Source organism: Myotis yumanensis, unplaced genomic scaffold (genome assembly GCF_028538775.1).
Source record: "Myotis yumanensis isolate MYYU_CA2020_CCGP unplaced genomic scaffold, mMyoYum1.0.hap1 SCAF_19, whole genome shotgun sequence".
NCBI lineage: Eukaryota > Metazoa > Chordata > Mammalia > Chiroptera > Vespertilionidae > Myotis > Myotis yumanensis.
Genome location: NW_027223770.1, coordinates 9,175,821 through 9,197,214, shown reverse-complemented (window position 1 = coordinate 9,197,214; position 21,394 = coordinate 9,175,821). Strand labels below are relative to the sequence as shown.

The window sequence follows — 21,394 nt, the reverse complement described above, 5'->3', positions numbered from 1 at the left end:
TGGGGAAAATTGTATTAAATCTGTCACAGGGTATTTGGATCTATAAAACACTGGAGGGAAAGCCGAATTCAAAATAATGATAAATCAATGACCCCAAGCTGTGCCAAGCAAAAAAGTGGCACCATCCATTAAATTCTGTTGAATGTTCCTCCTACCATGTTTTTCTTTTCTGTAATTGACCATTGACTGTGGGGGCTAGTCTGCAGCTGCTCTGTTACGTCCATTTTTATAACTGGGAATTTCTCCATCTTCCTAAAATACAAGGAAATTGTCTTTGGCTGATATTTGTGTCCGGTTGTGGAAAGGAAGTGGCATCGGTGACCCTGCCCAGAAAAAAAGACCCCAAAACACAACATCATTCTTTACTCAGGGCACGTCATCACATATATGCAGACCCGTCTCTCATGGAGCGGAGTGTCTTCCTCTTTGGCAGCAAGGATCGTTTCTTGGTGCTATATTTTCCCATCTGCCTGCTCTGAAGCCAGCAGCTCTTGCAGGCTTGGCATTCCCAGGCACCCAGTTAAGCGAAGGTGACGTGTGCAGTAGGTAGCAAATGGGTCTGGATATAGAAAAAGCATCTGGTTCAAAACCCCAGCGGCTGCCTTGCTGTGCTGGAGGTATTCACACTTGGGTTAGATAAGGCGCAGAGCCCGCCTACGCAGGGGTGGAGATGAACCAGACGGTCTGGCTTGTTGGGCAGCTCATCCACCTCCAGAGTCCTTGCTTGCTTCCCCTGCGGAGCGGCTGGCAGGTCTCTAGAATTCAAATCTCAGTGGTTGCTAGACAGCACCCTCAACCTGGCATTTCCTCTCTTTGCATCTTTGAGTCTTTTTTTTTTTTTTTTAAATATATTTTTATTGGTTTCAGAGAGGGAGAGAGAGATAGAAACATCAATGATGAGAGAGATTCATTGATCGGCTGCCTCCTGCATGCCTCACATTGGGGATTGAGCCCACAACCCAGGCATATGACCTGACTGGGAATGGAACCGTGACCTTCTGGTTCATAGGTTGATGTTCAACCGCTAAGCCGCCCCGGCTGGGCACATCTTTGATTCTTTAGAATTAAATAAACAAGCATAGACTATCCTTTGACCTGAGTGTTGGATGGGACAACTCTGCACACATGGCCTTTTCTTCCCCCTCCTCCCTGGTTCTCCAAGTCCCTGCTTTCTACTTTGAACTCTTCTTTCCTCTTCTTTGGAAATCCAACAGTTCAATGATGGAAAGGCCATTCTCCAGACTAGTGGTTGTTAAGCAAAACTTGGACATTTGCTTTCTGCTGGTTCACAGATATTAACTGTCTTTTTTATATCTGTTCCCTTCCAGAGTAAATGTGTCAAATACTGGCCTGATGAGTTTGCTCTGAAAGAATATGGGGTCATGCGTGTTAGGAACGTCAAAGAAAGCGCCGCTCATGACTATACGTTAAGAGAACTTAAACTGTCAAAGGTTGGACAAGTAAGTATATTGTCGTATTTTAGAGACTTTGGGAACTGTTTATGATATGCACCCCAGGGTCATGCAGTTACAATCATTCATCCATTCATTCCCTCACTGGTTCAGCAGCCATTTGTTGGATGCCTTCTATGTGCCAGGTACTCTCGAGGCACTGCTGGTACATTGCAGACAAGACCTATAGCCTTTGCTCTCCCAGAGCCTAGAGATAGAAGTTTAAAATTTAAATGAGCAACTAAGTTTTCTGATTGTGCTGACTGCGAAGGCACAGGATGGCATGCTATAGAGTGAGTGGCTACTTGACATGGAGTACACAGGGAGGGCTTCTCTGAGGGAGTGTCACTTGAGCTGAGACCTGGAGGTGGAGGAGTCTGGAATCCAGAGTTCAGAGAAGAGGGTCCCAAGCACAGGGAGCAGCAAGTGCAAAGGTCCTGAGGCCTATTTAGTGATCAAATTTCACGGCATCAGATTTTAACTGCATATAGTTCAGGTTTGTCCCTGGACTGACTAACTTTAGAAAGCATGGTTAGGTTTGGATTTATTTAATTGTACGGTTAGAGAGGGGCTTTCTTATTCAAGGCCTTTGGGGATACAAAGCTGAATGAAACAGTCTTTGTCTCTAAGGAATTGTGACCACATAGCAGCAAGAAGCCACATATACAAGTAGCCGTGCTCTAGAGCAGACACAGGCCATCCCACACATCTGAAGTGCCATGGTGTTGCCAAGGCTGGGCTTCCTTCCAGCTAGGGCACCGGGGAGACAGTCTCAGAAGAGGTTGGGCCCTTAAGGATGGGGATTCCGTGCGAGATGAATTCCTAGACGGAGGTGCCATTGTGAGCCACGGCGCTGAAGTGCAAACTGCAGGAAAGTGGGGTTTATGGGGAATGAAGGCACTTGGGAATCTAGGGGATAAACTTGTGTTGAGACAGGTTGGGACCAAGTCGGGCTGAGTCTTAGCACTATGTTGAGAAGTGTGAACTTTATTTATTAGTTGTCATAGAACCTGTGACTGTTCTCAGCCGAGTGAACACGTGCAGATTGGAGTGCTAGGAAGGTGTCTGGTAGCGGGGCAGTGGGAGAGGGGTTGGATGGGTGATCCCGATGGTCGGGAGGCCTGTTCGGAGCCTCCGCGATGGTCTGGGTCTAATGGCCTTCTCTTCACATCTCCCAGAGACGCCAGCAGTTGTTTTGCTTGTTATTCCCTTCTTAGTCCTTCCTATGGAAATGCACATTTTGTTAAAATACCAGAGCAAACTCTGCAAGAAAAGCCACGGATGTGAAAGATTCCCAGGCATGAAGTCTGCAGGGCGAGGGGGTAGTTTGGCTATTATTGGAGGAGGAGGAAGAATTAGAGACATCTTAGGGTTTTGAGCCCGAGTGGACAGTGAGCTATGGCAAGAAATCCAGTAAATTTCTGGGCAGTGCTGAGTGCCCCAATGAGGTGGTGAACGTGAATACTTATGACACCAGTCACCTGGTTGTTTGACTTTCCTCCATGGACACTCTACCCTGTTCCTCCCTTACAAATAGAGGAAGTGGGTGGTTGTGTCTGTCTGGTCTGGGGGGCTTTGCCAGGGGTCACAGTGCATGGAGACAGGGTGTGTGATGGAGAGTGATTGTCAGGATAGTGTGTGGAATCTGAGCAGGGGCTCAGCGAGACGCCTGGAGGTGGGGCTAACGTGGGTTGGAAACCTCAGATTGTGGTCCAAGATGGATGCTGGGACTTCTGATGTCAGTGGGCGTGCAGTTCTGATGGTGGCCGAGACAGAGGAGCTGGGAAACGGCAGCTGTCAAGCAGAAATGCGAGCGAGATTTAGAAGACATTGGACAAGGCTTCCAAATGAGGTTTTCTTCAATTTTAGTGATAAACTATCCATCTTGTAGCAGAGATTTTTGAGCAGCAGGTATGGGAAGGGTTGGTGTTTGGGTTTCTGTGTTGCACCCTCTAATGCAGGTGGTGACACAGGACCCATCATTTCTCCAGAATTGCTGGTCACCTATTATCTGCTTTTTATATAACGTTACATATTTTTCTAACGTGCTGTCACATCATTTCATTTAAGCCTCCTAACTGCCTGGGAAGGAGAAGTTGGGGCAGGGACCTAAAGGACCTTTATCAAGGAGAAAGAGCATGGATGAGTAGGGAGCTGGTCTCTCTCATTCCCTGACTGTCCTTCCTGCAACTGTGTTGCCCCTTGATTTTTAGCTAACCAGTAACACCCAGAAAAATCTTTTTCGTGATGTCAGCCAATGAAATGCACATAATTTAAGAAAATATCCTAATTGTGGTTCAGATTCTGGTTGTGGACGCTGGTCTAGTTACTCTGTCCTTGTTTTTAAATCCCCTTTTAAAATGTCACTTAGCTTGGATTGTCTCCAGATCCAGAAGGAGATGTAACGATGAATAGTGCTGCTCAGTGACTTCACCCGGGTGGACCCCGCACGTGATGCTTTTGCGTGTTTTGCAGTCTTGGGACCATGGTTGACCTTAATTAGTGATCACTGTCCTCAGAGGAGCCCACATGCTGAGTCTCCTCCCATCTGCAGAGCAGTGGCTGTGTGTTTAGTTGCTCCTGTTTAATCCTCACAGTGGTGTGAGAGAGGGATTATTGTTCCTATTTGCAAAGGAAGAAATTGAGGCCTAGAGCTGTCCAGTCACTACAGTGAGTGTGCGTGCTGGGATTTTGGCCTAAATCCAGCCATCTGATTGCAAAGCCTGACTTCTTATCTATTTTGTCTTGACAGAAGAAAAACAAATATTATGATATTATAATAAAAATGTGTGGCTGGGGGAGGGGAGATGGGTTAGGTACAAAAGAACAAAGAGGAACGAGTGACTTGAGGAAGGAGAGCCCCAGGGCCCCACCACCTCAGTGGCCTCCTGGGTTGAGCTGCTTGGACGAGGCTGATCAGGGAGGAATGCTCGCTGCTGTTGGTTTAGGTTGGCGTTTCCTCAAGGACAGATTGCCGCACTAGACAACCGGGTTCTGTGACCAAGGCCAAGAGTTGACTCCGGGGTTGCTCAGCCCGATCCAAGAGGAGGAGCAATCTGGAAAACTGCCGAGGACCTTCAAATGGAGTGGGAGGGGCTTCGTGCTGACCAGCGAGACTGGCTCACATGGGATCTGAGAAAGATCAAAATCAGGCAATGCCGCAATCCCTTGATTTATTTAATTCTTTTCTGGTTTTTCTTGGCTCTACTCCAGGGGAATACGGAGAGAACGGTCTGGCAATACCACTTTCGGACCTGGCCTGACCACGGCGTGCCCAGTGACCCCGGGGGTGTGCTGGACTTCCTGGAGGAGGTGCACCATAAGCAGGAGAGCATCATGGATGCAGGGCCAGTGGTGGTGCACTGCAGGTGACCAGCCCTCCTACCCTCGTCCACAACCTGTCTCAGCTCCTAACGCCCAGGGCTTTTTTAACCTACCCACCCCCAGCTGTCTAACCGTGGGAAAAATTTAATCTCTTTTTGAGGCATGGATAAACTGCATTAAGGAACACTTTGGCCCCAAAGTATATTTCTTGTAGATCCTACAGGACTGCTGGGTACTGGGGATGGTGGGACAGGGGTGGGGAACACAGTCTTTATTCTCAAGGAGCTCCTAGTCTGGTAATGTTTGCTTGGTTTTCTTTTTTAATAGGGTAATTTAGGGTTCATTTCTTTGTGATTCTATTTTACCAAGAAATGACATATATTTCCCCCCAACAATATACTTTTTTGCTTCAAAAGGTTAGGACCGCTGCTCACCCGGGCTTCTGGAAGCCAGTCCTGTGGCCTCTGCCCCAGAGTTTGCAGGCTTCTGGTGCCTGAGTTCGGGCTTCATGGTTATTCTGGGGAAAGCGTGGTTTCCTAAATCTCATTCATGTGTTGGGCAAGTAGATGTGTGTGAAACTTTACTCAATTTTTTAAAAGCTCTGGGGCTAATGTTTTTCACACACAACTCACATTTGATCCTCACAACGACCCTATAAGGTATGTACTGTTATCCCCATTTCACAGATGAGGAAACTGAGGATCAGGGACGTTAAGAGACTTTGCCCAGGCACATTGTGCTGGAGAAGCTGGGCTCCGAGTGCAGGTTGGACTCACTCCAAAGCCCTGTGCTTTTAGCAAATATATTTCCCAATATAAATAGACAATCTTATAAATACTCCCAAGAGCAGATATTGGTTCTGTTCATATTAATAGCGTGGTTTTGAGTATAAAACTTCCGTGAATGACTTCATTGTCATTGCTTCTTGTCCTCTGCCCACAGCGCTGGAATTGGCCGGACAGGGACGTTCATTGTGATTGATATCCTTATTGACATCATCAGAGAGAAAGGTAGGTCAACTGGAGGCCAAGAGGCTACAGTTCCTGTTTTTAGTTTATGGACAGAAAGTGCTAGTGAAAATAGCTTGGGGAAGAAAATTTGAATGTTAAAAATTTTCACAGAAATCTGGGCTGAAGACTCCAACATTCAATACATTTGCCAGAGAACAGAAGTGATGCTGTTTGAGCATTTGGCATAAAATGAAGCCCGGGATCTGCGGATCCCACTACTGTGATCTTTTGTTGAATATGCAGTGGTGGTCTCTACCCAGCCACCTACTTACTCTTTGCTGACGGAGTGGAGTTGGAAAGTGGGGAACCCTATCTCTGACACGTTATCATGTAATCGTCCGGGATCATTGGTATTGATCAGAGGCCAGTGCTGTAGCCCTTGGAACGTGTTTGGTCAGAACATTAAAGACTAGATGTGCTTTAGGTCTGAGCCTGCTAAACGTGGGGCATTAACCTCTTGATCCTGGCTCTGCATTTTCTCCTGATGCTTCGTGTGCTTGCTTTGTAGGTGTCGACTGTGACATTGATGTTCCCAAAACGATTCAGATGGTGCGATCTCAGAGGTCAGGGATGGTCCAGACAGAAGCACAGTACCGATTCATCTATATGGCCGTCCAGCATTATATCGAAACACTACAACGCAGGATTGAAGAAGAACAGGTACCGAGCCTGGATACCGAGCCTGGACAGGCTGGCACTCGGACTTTCATTTTCTTTTCTGGGCAGCTGGCAAATGCTCTCCTTTTTTAAAAAATATATTTTTTATTGATTTCAGAGAGGAAGGGAGAGGGGGAGAGAGATAGAAGCATCAGTGATGAGAGAGAATCATTGATCGGCTGCCTCCTGCACGCCCCCTGCTGGGGATTGAGCCCACAACCCAGGCATGTGCCCTTGACTGGAATTGAACCTGGGACCTTTCAGTCCACAGGCTGATGCTTTATCCACTGAGCCAAACCGGCTAGGGCAAATGCTCTCCTTTTGATCAGGACAGGCTCTGATAGGAGACATTTAAAAAAAAAAAGAAGTTTTTGTTGATTTTAGGGAGGAGAGAGAAACATTTCTCCTTAGTTGCCTCCTGCACACCCCCTACATGCCCAGGAATTGAACCGGTGACCTTTTGGTGCATGGGACGATGCTCCACCAACTGAGCCACACCGGCCAGGGCAGAAGACTGTCTTTATTTGGGAATGGGAAACGATTCCCCCAACCAGGAAGGGCTTCTCTGAAAACTATTCCCTACTTCATGGCTCTGATGTTTCAGTCTGGAGGAGCTTGGGGAGGGGCCGCATGCTACCCTCCTGGCCTGGCAGCTTGGGGAATTGCCGCACAGGAAGGGTACGGTTTTCCCCAGCTCACATGGCATGCTTAGAACTTAAAGTCTCGATGTTTCCAGCCTGTTCCAGTTTAATCCAGACCATATTTATCCTGATTCCATCTCTTAAATGAATGCTTCACTCTTGATAGCATACGGTGGTTTGAACCACTAATTTGGTCGAGTTGGAATCGGTGAAATTTCAGTTTTAATAAGCATGCATAATGAAGAAGAATGTGGCGCTGGAGCCTTTCCATTTGAAGCTATTCATAACAGACACAAAGCTGAGTTAATTAGGAATGAGCTGAGACGAGGGAAATGAGGAGACTGCTCTTTTGGGGAGCTATGCTAGTCCCCCTCCCCTCCCCCACCCCAGCCCCGTTGCTATGCTCAAAATAGGAACTAAGCTCTTTTCAAAATGGGACCTGCCACCTTTACTGAACAGTTTCTAGCCTAGCAGCACAAAGAATGGTCAGCCAGAGGCAACTAATTAGTTTGGTCGGTTCTCAGTTCACACCGAAAGACTCACTAGATTGTTTCATTGTAGAAAAACGTCTTCAGAGACAGTGTATGTATAGAAGCGTAGGGTCAAATCATTAACAAGCTACTGGTTTTGAACTTCCGTGCTTTCAATCTGTGTTATTGTAAGTGCTATGAAATATGTAGACTGTTACTATAGGCTATTGTATATTTATCTTCCAGTTACACTTAATTTGGGCCAGGAAGGGTTAAAGCATAGAGTGGCTCAAAGTGAAGGATTCCCAATAAACACAGAGGAAGTTCATCATTGTGGGTACAAAGTGGAAACTTTGGAAATGTCTTAAAGCACATAATGTACTCTTGGTGGGAAAAGCTTGGAAAAGCGCTCAATATTTCATTCAGAGGCTTTGGTTTTTATCCTTGTTTTGGAGAATTTAGGGACTTCCCTTCCCAGCTTTTTAAAAAAATATATATTTTTATTGATTTCAGAGAGGAAGGGAGAGGAAGAGAGAGATAGAAACATCAATGATAAGAGAGAATCATTGATCTGCTGCCTCCTGCACACTCCACACGGGATCAAGCCTGCAACCCGGGCATGTGCCCTGACCAGGAATTGAACCATGACCTCCTGGTTCATAGGTTGACACTCAGTCACTGAGCCACACTGGCCGGGCTTGAGTTTTTATAAGTGGTTCTTCTCACATTCTGCCATTTTGAAGTAGAGTTCTTTGTTAACTTCCACTCACAGTGTTAAATTTTTGAACAGCATGCATGATTCCCTCCACTCAGTGTTTCTCTCTCTCTCTCTCTCTGTAATGCCTTTTTTGCTTTATTCTTCCCTTAAAAAAGTCATATCCTTATACATGCAATCTTCACCTTTCAGAAAAGCAAGAGGAAAGGTCACGAGTATACAAATATTAAATATTCCCTCACGGACCAGGCAGCTGGAGATCAGAGCCCCCTCCCGCCTTGCACCCCAACACCATCCTGTGCGGAGTAAGTAGTAATGAAGGGAACTCTTTTCACCTGAACATCATTCTATAGACAAGCTTAAAAACTACAAGCCTTGACTGGCTGCAGCTGTTGGGTCTGGGCTGGGCTCTTAGAGGCTCGGTTCTGCCCTTGGGGACTGGCTTTGGCTGTTGGGGTCTAGGTTGGGTCGTAGGGGCTAGTCTCAGCTCTTCAGCCCTTTGGGACTTAGATTTGGCTCTTAGTTCTCGGCTGGCCTATTCAGGGTAGACTAGGCTCTTTGGAGCTAGGCTCCGCCCTCTGGGACTGTCTTTGGCTATTTGTGACTGGGTTGGGGTCTTGGGGGCTCGGCTGGCTCTTCAGAACTAGTGTCAGCCCTTTTGGGACTAGATTGGGCTCCTAGGCCTTGGCTGGTCTATTCCGGACTACGTTCATTAAAATCAAATTGAGCCGGCCATGGGGAAGCCCGGATCCCCACAAGACGGCCTTAGAGGAAAGGACCCTTCAGTGAGCACACGTGGCCTGGGAACCCGAGGTGGAAAGGGCTACTGACTCTCCAGGGGGAGGTGCCTGTGGAAGTCGCTCTGACACACTGAGGCTGGCTCTCTGGGGCCTGCTGGAAGAGGGGGTATTGCTTAGGGGCGAGGCTGGGCTCTTCTGGTCCAGGCTGGGCTCTTGGGGCTAGGCTCTACAAAAAAAACCCCTAAATCTAAAAAATACCAACCACCTACAAGTCTTTGTAGCACACATCTTTCGTTGAATTGTTGGCCGGCCGATTTGTGAGTATATCAGTGGCTGCCTGAATTTGAATTTACCTGAACTGAAGTCTGATCGCACACAAGTAGGATTACATGGGGTTGTGAGTATATCGAGTTGTGGTTCTTTTAGAAGAACCTCATTCTTCTTTTGATGGCATGGGATTTGTTGCAGAGGTGGACAGCACCCCCTTTGGTTTATTAAGATTGTTTACTAAGTAAAAGTAAGTTAATTCACTACTAATGTGTCAACACAATCCATAGTCAACAGAAGTCTGCTTGGTGTTTAAACCAGGGGCCAGCAAACTACAGCCCCCAGGCCAAATCCTGGCTGTGGCCTGTTTGAGTACAGTTCTCGAATGGATTTTAAAGGGTTATTAACACGCACATGCACATGCACCAAGAATAATATATGACAGAGACTGCTTATGGCTTGCAGAGACTAAATTATTTACCCTGGTTCTTTATAGAAACACTTTGCCAACTCCGTGTTTAAACAAACACGATAGGAAAACATAGGTTAAACTGATTATGTGAATGGCAGTTGTAATTATTATTTTCTATATATTCTAGCCATTCCCTGGTATAACATTTGCTTTTTCCCATTTAAGGGTTTTATTTCTATACGCTTCTGATGTGGATTTTTAAACCCCTGCTGACTTTAATACTCTCTATAAACATTTAAAATGGCATAGAAGAGGCTTGTATTTATATTTGCTTTCTATTTAATGTTGAAATGAAATTACATAGCAAAAATATGCTCTCCACCATGCTGTCTCTTCGCTCTATCTGCTTTTTTCTTTCCTACGGACTGACAGGGAAAGTTGGTATTTTAAATCGCCATCTGTAATAATTTGCAGTGGAACCAGCAGGTCTGGACTGAGTCCTTGCCAGGGAGCTTCCCCCCATGTTGGCCCAACAGAATCAGCTCTGACGACTCCCTTGTCACCAATGCCTGCCTGTGACATAAACAGTTTATCTCTCTCTCTGTTCTCGTCATTCCCTCGTAGGGCACACACCCAGGGCATCCCAACCCTCTCCTTGTTTTGTCTCCACACCCTGGTTGGCACCCACAGCTGCTTGATTCCTTGCTCTCTGGGACTGCTCTGTTCTCCCCTCCCTGCTCAGCAGACAGAGTTGGGGCTCTGATGCATTGGCCTCCATCCCAAGGCCCTAACCACCCTCTCACCTCCCACTGAGCTTCATGTTCAATGTTCCCCTTTCCGTAACCAGATTCCGGCCTGACTGCTCTTACACTTTCCCATCTTGGAACTCTTGCCCATTCAGATCCTTCTGGTTGAAGTGAGAACCATTCCTTTCTTCTTTTCTTTTCTCTTTTCTTCTTTTCTTTTCTTTTCTTTTCTTCTCTTTTCTTTTCTTTTCTTTCCATTTCATTTATTTATTTACTAGTGGCCCGGTGCATGAATTTGTGCACATTGAAAGGAAATTAATTAGAAGAAATATTTTAATATCGCTATTTGCCCTTTCTTTATAATAGAAGTGTCAACCAAATTCACGATCGACAATGACAGATCGAAACACATACGTGCGATTGGCCCCAGCGAGAGCTTTATATGTATCGTGCATGCGCGAGTCAACTTAGCCTTTATATGTAAAGAATAAACTTGTTTAATTAGACCTGATTTCTGATGTAGCTAAACTTTTTCCATCCCAGTGAAGCACCCCAACTTCTCTTTCTGGTAATTGTCAGCAACCCAGCAGTAAATAGCAACACAAAGCAGATTATTATTATAGGTCACACAGGAAGAACAAAGGGTAAAATATTTAACTGCAGCAGTGTTTGACTATATTCTGCACAGTGAGAAAATCTGAAGTCATTTTCAAGGTCTACCATTTCTTCTTTTCAGTCGGGTCAAGTTTCTAAGCTTTGTAAATCTCCATTTTCCGGCTAATGAAAAGAAAATAGGAATCCATGAGTCTCCTACCTACCTACTCCAGGACTTCTGTGTGCTCAAATGAGATGAGGCATGGGGAAAATGCTTCACTGACATTTGGTTACAGTGTGAAATGTTTCCACCTGGCTATAAAGCAAGCCGTCTTCCTGGGCTAAAGAAACTGCAAGGAGGCTAGTTGCTAGGGAGAGGAGCTGGGTGTTGCTACGTGATGTCATTACCTGGATGGACACTTACATGTTAGCCTTTTATATGTATAGATTTATTTGTAATCCTCACCTGAGGGTATTTTTCCATTGATTTTTAGGGAGAGTGAAAGAGAGAGGCAAAGACAGAGAGAAACATAAATGGGAGAGAAACACATCGATTGGTTGCATCCTGCATGAGCCCCAACCAGGGGCCAGGCTGGGAAGGAGCCTGCAACTTAGGTACATGCCCTTGACCGGGATCAAACCCAGGACCCTTTGGTTGAACAGGCCGATGCTCTATCCACTGAGCCAAACCGGCTAGGGCGAGAACCATTCCTTCCTATGTGTACATGCCCTGCCCTCCTTCAAGGTCTAACTCAGAGCCCTCATTACACAGGCCTCCCTTGCTCTGCCCGCCTGGAAAACAATTCACTTTCCTCCAAGCCCCTGAGAGCAGAGGGGCTCGAGGCTCGTATTTCACTTTAGTTTCACAGTTGCTTTGCTGTATATTTATGTCTTTTATCCTGTTCTAGAATGCCGGTTCCAGGGGCAGGAACTATATCCTCACTGTAGCTGGTCCCCAAAGAATATACTGTGTGCCTTACCAATGTCATGTAAGCTTAAACCACATGGTCTGCATTTCTGTTAACGTCTCTTTTCTTTTGAGGATGAGAGAAGATAATGCTCGAGTCTATGAGAACGTGGGTCTGATGCAGCAGCAGAAGAGCTTCAGATGAGAAAACCCGCTGAAACTTCAGCACAGAAATAGGTAGGAAACGGCAGTGCTGTTGGTTCATTATTTTTGCCTTCCTGCCTTTAAAAAAAAATTTTTTTTTTATTGATTTCAGAGAGGAAGGGAGAGGAAGGGAGAGGGGGATTGAGTCCGAAACCCAGGCATGTGCTCTGACCAGGAATTGAACTGTGATCTTCTGGTTCAGAGATGGATACTCAACCATTGAGCCACACCGGCTGGGCATCCCTGAACTTCTTTTTTCCAAGCTGGATTTATTTTAGAGTTCATTAAGCATTAAAAGCAAATGCAGAATTAATTCTGAGAAGGGTAAGGTTAGCATTTATTGTAGATAAATAGTTGATATTGTGATGGGCAATGGTTGATATTGGTTAGTCCAAGCTGTGCAGGAGATGATCTGTAGGATCTGAGAAGCGTGGGACACAGCACGGGATGGTTGGAGTCAGGATGTCTCAGTTCTCATCCCAGGAGGCCTCTGACAGGCTGTGTGACAGAGGGCACTGGACAGCCAGAGCCTCCGACTGGCTCCACTGCACGTCCCTTCAGCTCTGTTGCTGGAAATTCATCTCCCTTGTCCATCTCCACCCTGTCAATCACCTTTTCAGACAGTGACCCATGTGCGCTTGATGTTTTAATGATAAGTTAGAAACTCATAGTTTTAGTATTTCTTTCTTTTTTTTTTTTTTTAATATATTTTATTGATTTTTAACAGAGAGGAATGGAGAGGGATAGAGAGTTAGAAACATCGATGAGAGAGAAACATCGATCAGCTGCTTCCTGCACACCCCCTACTGGGGATGTGCCCGCAACCAAGGAACATGCCCTTGACCGGAATCGAACCTGGGACCCTTCAATCCTCAGGCCAACACTCTATCCACTGAGCCAAACCGGTTAGGGCTAGTTTTAGTATTTCATGTTGAAATTCTCATTTCAATGAGCAGTATATTTAAAAAGCTTTAAATCTTCTGTTAAGTGGTTTAATGCCTTGCTGGACTTTTAGATGCATGCTCCTTCAGAATTCTCATTTATTTCTTCTCAGAGGTGGGCTTCACCCTCTCCATGAAAAGATCAAGAACAGATGCAAGAAAGTTTATGTGAAGAATGAACTTGAACCTCGAAGGCTTGCGTTGTGGTCAACTCCCTTTTGATGAGCAGAATCTGAAACCATTTAAAGACCACTCCGTTCTAACTCAACACCACCCGATTTCCAATTGCTCATTTCCTCAGATAAGCAATCATCTCTACAGTGTAGACAGTGTTATATTTTATAGAGTTTTATTTTAAATTGAGGAAGCAGTTAAATTGTGCTCTGTACTTTGCAGATGGTGGTGATTCGAATCCTAGTTATTGGCATTTTTCTTTCTTTTTATAACCCTAACAAATTTTCCCCCCTCTTTGGGGGGGGTAATGGGGCACTTGTTAGAGGAAAAAGTGGGGAAATTAAATGACAACATCCTGTAGAAATGAGAACAATTTTATTTATCATCATTTGTCCAGTAGTGGGTAATTCATTTTGATGGCCTCTTTTTTGGGGGGCTAAATGATAATTAGGCCAGTGCCCCAGACTCTCAGAACTTGACTCTCTTCCTTTGTATTGCCATTAAAAAATCATAGGGAAAATCCTGGGAATTTAGGATCAAGGTGTGCTTTTTCTTAGCAGATAAACAATGACCATTCAGCCTACTGTGGTGGGGAAATGTTTGCCATATATGTGTGTGTGTGTGTGTGTGTGTGTGTGTGTGTGTGTGTGTGTGTTTTTCATTTGAGTATTGTCTTGTATTTTGAAAAAAATGCATCTGTGGATAACCAGTGTTTTGGTTTTCAATTGTTGCTGACAAACCACCCAAAACATAGTGGCTTAAAATGTCTTTCTATTTGTTCCTGTCTATTCTTCAGTCTGATGGGGCTCAGCATCTTGCTGGTGTCGCTTGCTGGTGTCTCTCTTGCTGGTTGGCAGGTTGGCTGAGGCGCTGGGTGGCTGGGCCCCTCTCTGTACACACGGTCCTCGGGTCTCATTCTCCACGTGTCTCTCCATGTGGCCTTGACAGCTCAGAGCTCCGTGGCAGCTCAGAGCTCCCAAGAGTGTAAGGCAGTAGTGGCCAGGCCTTCTTATGACTTAACCTCAGAACTGTCCAGCATCACTTCTACTGCCCTCTGTTGATTAGAGCAAGTCACAGGCCCCACCCAGATTCAGGAAAAGGGGACTCCACCAGGGCATGAAGTGGAGGTGTAGTTGATTGGGGGTCCCCAGTGTAACTGTCAGAACCAGTACCGAGGAACAAAACTATTGTTAGTAGAAGTAGGAGCTGCTAGTGAGTGACCTTGGGAAGCTGCAGTGGCATGTGTAAGCTGGAAGAGCGAGCCTTCAGACAGAAAGAGAGGGCCTTCCAGAAGCTTCCTGCACCAGTTCTGCAAGCCCTGAGCATCTTTTCTGAATCATCACTTCTGGTCTTATAAGGACGGATGTGTCTAGGGGGCAGAGCATTTGAAAGCACCATCCCATCATCGCGGCCTCCGCGGAGGGAGGTGAGTAGGGGCTCTCTTCTTGCTACTGGTATCATTCAGGCCTCCATGCATGTGTGCAGTCAGGCTGCCGGGAGCAGGAGCATCCTTACCAGGCTGCGTGGCAGATTGAATCAGCAGTGGGATTTGCTAACGTGCTACCTGAAGTGCCTTCTCTCAAAAACATCCCTCTTTGCCCCATGTGTTGAGTCATTGCTCGGTGACTGTGTCTCAATGAAAGTCTCACTGGTTGACTCTGAAGAAAAGAAAATGCTGCTGCAGCATTGCCATTTAGGCATGGTTTCCTTTCTGGAATCCTCCTAACTTTTGCTCCTGAGAGGAAGGACTTGACCCAGCCCTGGTTGTAGTTCCCTCCTGAGGTCTTGGCTTCCCTTGAAACCTTGAGATCCTTTGGGCCGAGTGATGGCTGCCATTTTCGCAGGCAAAATGTGTAGTGTTCCTCCTATATCACCCCCTTCCCTGATCCATCGACCTTAGAATTGCTTCAGAACACAAGTGTGGCCTGAAAGTGATCACCTTACGAGGAATGTAAATGACTACTGTCTCCTTGTCAAGCCTGCATAGAGATTCAAGTTCAGATTGCAACAAGGACCTTGAATCCTGTTCTTTTTCTCGCATTGTCACATTGAATGGATCTCCTTTTTTGCCTCGATTTTATGGAAATGTTTTGACTTTGTTTATTGCCATTTTAATTCTGTATGTCTAGGTTTCTCTCTCTTTCTTCTTCTCATTACAGCAGTCCCTTTAGCATTCTTGTAATGCTGGGTTGATGGTGATGTATTTCTTTAGCCTTTTTTTTTGTCCGAGAAGCTCTTTATTTGACTGTATTTTTTTTTAATTTAAATTCTTTATTGTTTAAAGTATTACATATGTCTCCATTTTCCCCCATTGACCTGTCCCTGGCCGCTCCCACTCCCCAGCACATGCCCTCACCCCCTACTGTCTGTGTCCATTGGTTATGCTTATATGCATGCATACAAGTCCACCCCCTACTGTCTGTGTCCATTGGTTATGCTTATATGCATGCATACAAGTCCTTTGGTTGATCTCTTACCCTTCTCCCTCCCACCCTCTGCCTTCCCTCTGAGGATGGATGGTCTGTTTGATGCTACTATGTCTGTGGATCTATTTTTGTTCATCTGTTTATGTTGTTCATTATATTCCATAAATGAGTGAGATCACATGATATTTATCTTTCTCCAACTGGCTTATTTCGCTTAGCATAATGCTCACCAGGTCCATCCATGCTGTTGCGAATGGTAAGAGTGCTTTCTTTTTTACAGCAGCATAGTATTCCATTGTGTAGATGTACCACAGTTTTCTAATCCACTCATCTGCTGATGGGCACTTAGGCGGTTTCCAAATCTTAGCTATGTAAATTGTGCTGCTATCAACATAGGGGTGCATATATTCTTTCTAATTGGTGTTTCTGATTTCTTCTCTAGAAGTGGGATTAATGGGTCAAATGGGAGTTCCATTTTTAATTTTTTGAGGAAACTCCATACTGTTCTCCAGAGTGGCTGCACCAGTCTGCATTCCCACCAGCAGTGCACAAGGGATCCTTTTTCTCCACATCCTCTCCAGCACTTGTCATTTGTTGATTTGTTGATGATAGTCATTCTGACAGGTGTGAGATGGTACCTCAATGTCATTTCAATTTGCATCTCTCAGATGATTAGTGACTTTCAGCATGTTTTCATATGTTTCTTGGCTTTTTGTATGTCCTCTTTCGAAAAGTGTCTATTTAGATCCTGTGCCCATTTTTTGATTGGATTGTTTATCTTCCTTTTGTTAAGTTGTATGAGTTCCCTATAAATTTTGGAGATTAAACCCTTATTGGATATAACATTGGCGAATATGTTCTCTCATGTAGTGGGCTCTCTTTTTGTTTTGTTGTGACTGTTTATGTTGAATGATAGCCTTGCTGGATATAGTAGTCTTGGTTTCAGATCTTTGCTTTCCATTACATTGAGTACTTCATGCCATTTCCTTCTAGCCCATAGAGTTTCTGATGAGAAATCAGGTGTCGGCCTTATGGGAACTCCTTTGTAGATAATAATTTGCTTTTCTCTTGCTGCTTTTAAGATTCTCTCTTTGTCTTTAATTTTTGGCATATTAATTATGATGTGTCTGGGTGTAGACCTATTTGGGTTCTTCTGGCTTGGGGTTCTTTGTGCCTCCTGTACTTGTGTGACTTTTTCTTTTACCAGGTTAGGGAAGTTTTCTGCCATTATTTCTTCAAACACATTCTCTATCCCTTTTTCCCTTTCTGCCTCTTCTGGCACACCTACTATTCAAATGTTGTTTTGTTTCATGTTGTCCCATAGATCCCTTAAGTTATCATCCTGTTTTTTAATTGTTTTTTTCTTTTGGTTCTCTGATTGAGTGATTTTTTTCAACCCTGTCTTCTAATTCACTGATTTGGTCCTCAGCTTCCCTTAATCTGCTGTGTACTCCTTCTAATATGTTTTGTATTTGTGCTATATCATTCTTTATTTTACACTGTTCTTTTTTCATAGTTACTATATCTTTTCTCATGCTGTTGAGCACTTTTACCATCGTTATTCTGAAGTCTGTTTCAGATAAGTTTTTTTAAAATCTCCATTTCATTTATATCTTCTTCTGGAAAATTCTCTTGTTCTTTCATTTTTGGGTTGTTTCTTTGTTTCCTCATTTTGGCTGCCTGTTTGGGTTTGTGACTAGGTATTAGGTAGATCTGCTACACCTCTCAATCTCTAGTGCAGGACAGTGTCAAATGCTGTTTCTGATGAATTAGATCAAGCAAAGACTCAAAGCCTCCAGAGACCGCCTCTGGCTACAGACTGATAGGATTCCTCTTGATCTGCCTTCAGGCAGTTGTACACGGGGCAAGAGTTTTTTTTCATCAGGGTGGGGTAATTGTTGCTGCCTGGAGGCTAATTGTTATTCTCAGTCTTGTTAGGGACAAGATGTTTTCCAATAGGGTGGGTCAGCTGTCTTCCCCCCAGGCAATGTGGCCTGTATAGCAATTGTCTGTGTGAGAAAGATGACCTTTGTAGCATGAGGGAATGGTTCAGCACAGGAAACTGAGGTGTCTGCTTTCTGAGCTCTAACCCCAGAGCCCTGGATCCTGGCTTCTGCTCACCCAGCTCCAGTCCACTCTGCTGTTCCTCTGTCAGAGCACAAGATGGGTGGCTCCACAGGGAATGTTATTTGTTGGCCCTTTAAGAGGGTGCCTGAATTTCCAACCATCTCTCCCTGGCAGACAGCTACCCCACTGCTTTCACAGCCATATATTATGTGGGTACCCTTCTCAGTTCTGGTGCTCTCTGCTGGGGGGCCTACCTTGGGAATTAGACCCCAGAGTTCTCAGTGGCAACCCCCCACAGCTGAGATATCTCCGGAACTTCAGCTGCTGTCTGTGGGGGCCCAGCCAGCCCTTTCGCACCTCTGCCCCTCTTACCGGTCTCTATGCAGTCTCCACTTTTGGTCCTTGGTTATCAGGGTTCTCTCCAGCAAGTCTTCCATTGATTATTCAGTAAGTTCTTCTGTATTTTAGTTGTAATTCCAGTTTGGACCTGAGAGCATGTCCATGAAGCATCCACTTACTCCACCGCTATTTTTTAATCTCCATGTTTTTGACTCTGGACTTTGGGGGCAAAGTCTCTCACCAGCATACAAGGGTCTGATTGTATAAATGTATCTGCTACATTAAGTCTCTGCCTGTAGCTTCCGATCGGTGGTTTTTGCCCTTGGAACGGAAACACCGGATCTTGGCTCGCTCTCTTCTGATATAGGACATTGATTTCATTTAGATTTCCCTCCACCATGTCAGTAAACTATCATGTTAGGTCAACTTTTGCCAGACAAGATTATGACAGTCCCGAGGTGCTAAGTTTTACTGTGTTTGATAAAAGGGGATTATTGCAGATTCTCAGATTTCTTTCTGTGGGATGGAATCAGGCAAGTGAAGATGTGGGGAGTTCAGAGTGCAGGTTAAACATAAAATAGTGGAAATGGAAGTTCCAAAGAGGTGGTTTCTAGGATGTCAAAGGGCCCAGGGCCACAGCAGTCAGTAATATTTGAATCAGGTTACCCGGAAGATAGGTGTGAGAGAGACATGGACGCGGTCAGCTTCGGGGTCGCTGGTAGACATAAAATTTGCACAATATCCCATAGCTGGTTGAGTTTTTTAAAATTACAAGCATAGGATTTTATATTTGGGGTGAAGAAATTATCTGGCATGTGCTACTTGGGTTTTTTTTTTAAATGCCAAATTTCAGTCTTAATAACTTTTATAAAAAATAAAAACCTAAAGACACCTCATATCTACTGTGTGACCCTCCTGAAAATGATGGTCATCTATTCTGTGGGAATCAGTGGCTTTTCAAACGTGGTTGAGTGGGGTTGAGAAAATACATGGATGACTTTCTTGGCATTTTGCATTCTTTAAGGAGCCCAGTTGCGTTGGAAAAGCCAAGAAAATCATCAAGATTATTTTTAGGGGTGATTGTACTGGGGATTGTAAGAATAAGATAAGGTCTTAGGTTATTTCTAGTTTAGGGGAATGTGGAAAAGTATTCAGTTGTGAAGTGCTTTGTTGTAGTTAATTAATCCATACGGGGAACGTAGACTGTAGACATAAGTGCAAACCCAGTGCAACTTTCTGTACGTTGTTGGGGGAATAAAGTTTTACAGAGCAAGCACATCACCTCCCTGATTTCACAATGCCTGTATTAGTCCTTAATTTTGTTGAAGTCTTTTTCCCTCTTCCTCTTGAAAAATAAGTTCCAAAATATAGTTTATTGAATCTTCCATCATTAAAACGTTTGCTCTTTTTTTGCTACGAGCAGTTCACACATGGCAAAGCTATTAAACAGTTGGTTTTAGTGTGGTGTATAACTTTGCTGTATATCAAACTAATTTTTACAAGTTTTCATCCCAAACCTCAAATCATGTAATTAATAATTTGCCTGTCTTATTTATGACCTAATTGTGATTCTTTTATTAATAAAAGCTAATGGAAAAGGATCCTTTATTAAACTGATGACTAGACCTACATTTAATTTTCCTGCAGTATATGAAGTATTGTACCAGAGTATTAAAAGATATGTAATATTTTATTGATAAATCTATCCTTTAAAAGGAATACGTTTTAGGATGTCATCATTCTGATGTGAATCATGTAAATGTTGATAATATGAACTGTTTATTATACACTTAGTGTTTCCAGAGATTCACTTAATTGCCTTTTTGCCCATGTATTATGCAGTCTATTTGCAATTGTTTTTAAAAAGTGACATTAAAAGAATAGTTTATGTAGAGAAACATTAGTGGGTATTAATTGTCCCCCCACCTGTATTTATGGGTGTTAGTTCAACTGCTTTGCTAGCTGCAAAGCTGAATTACCAGAGTACAAGTGTATTTGTAAACTGTATGGGAACTAAAAATTAGGAATAAAACCATTTTCTTATATGATGGTACTTGTCGTTTACTTCATCAGACATGTCCAAGAAGCACTGGGATTACAGGTCACTTAGCCCCTTACACCAGCAAAATGCTGACAGTCAGCAGCTCTTACCTAGAAGATAAGTTGGAATGTAGAATGATTGTCAGGTCCTCAAGATTTTATTAAGTGCCTACTCTATGTATAGCTTTGGGAGACAGAAGGGGAATTGTTTTTTTTTAAAAAAAAGTATTTTTATTGATTTCAGAGAGGAAGGAAGAGGGAGAGAGATAGACACATCAATGATGAGAATCATTGATAGGCTGCCTCTTGCACGTCCCCTACTGGGGATTGAGCCCACAAGCCAGGCATGTGCCCTCATGGGGAATCGAACCATGACCTCCTGGTTCTTAGGTCAGTGCTCAACCACTGAGCCATGCTGGCTGGGCAAAAGGGAGTTCTTTTTGGAATCAATAAAAATATATTGCCGAAACCGGTTTGGATAGAGCGTCGGCCCGCGGACTGAAGGGTCCCGGGTTCGATTCCGGTCAGGGGCATGTACCTTGGTTGCGGGCATATCCCCAGTGGGAGATGTGGAGGAGGCAGCTGATCGATGTTTCTCTCTCATCGATGTTTCTAACTCTCTATCTCTCTCCCTTCCTCTCTGTGAAAAATCAATAAAATGTATTAAAAAAATAATAATTAAAAAAAAATAAAAAAAATAAAAATATATTAATAAAACAGGATTCTTTAAAAAAAAAAAAAGCACCAACAAAACTGTATTTTTTGACTACGTAACACATTTGCTTTGAACAAAATGTAACAGGTTCAACACAGCATACAGAAATTTCTCCTCCGTGCGTTGGACGGTGTTTCTTGTTCTACCCCAAGGACCACCAGCGACTTTGAACTCTGAACTGTTCTGTGTCCCTGTAAAAGGGCTGGTTCCAAGGGCTTTACATTTGTTACTCAAGAGGTAATGTCGAACTGTCCCCAGGGAGGCTGAACCAGTTATACCTCTATCGGCCTGTCTCCCCACACCTTTATCACATTGTCATGTTGCCGCACATGCACCTTTGTTGCTCTGATAGGTGAAAAATGATAGTTCAATGTAATTAAATGTGTATTTTTCTTAAAAGTGAGGCTGAGCATCCTTTCAATTGCTTTGTACATGCCTTTCTGTGAACTCTGTCGCTTGACATATTTTTTTCTATTAAATTCTGGATCTGTCTTGTTTTTGAGTTTAGGAATGAAGATATTTCATTCTCTGCGGCTGATGGACATGACTGGAAT

General features: G+C 44.2%; 1 protein-coding gene across 3 annotated transcripts in view; it reads left to right on the top strand.

Moving 5' to 3' along the window:
* The window catches only part of PTPN11 (protein tyrosine phosphatase non-receptor type 11), a 79,631-nt gene that overhangs the window by 36,197 nt on the left and 22,040 nt on the right, over positions 1-21,394 (top strand). Inside the window, exons 10-16 of one of the 3 annotated variants that reach the window (XM_070399834.1) lie at positions 1,329-1,460; positions 4,665-4,819; positions 5,718-5,785; positions 6,294-6,445; positions 8,461-8,573; positions 12,070-12,171; positions 13,193-20,128. In XM_070399834.1, the coding sequence (XP_070255935.1) occupies positions 1,329-1,460; positions 4,665-4,819; positions 5,718-5,785; positions 6,294-6,445; positions 8,461-8,573; positions 12,070-12,139 (690 nt within the window). In that variant the 3' untranslated portion in view covers positions 12,140-12,171; positions 13,193-20,128. Of the gene's footprint in view, positions 1-1,328; positions 1,462-4,653; positions 4,820-5,717; positions 5,786-6,293; positions 6,446-8,460; positions 8,574-12,069; positions 12,172-13,192; positions 20,129-21,394 lie in introns of those variants that run through there. The other 2 variants (XM_070399832.1, XM_070399833.1) reach the window with 2 other exon arrangements.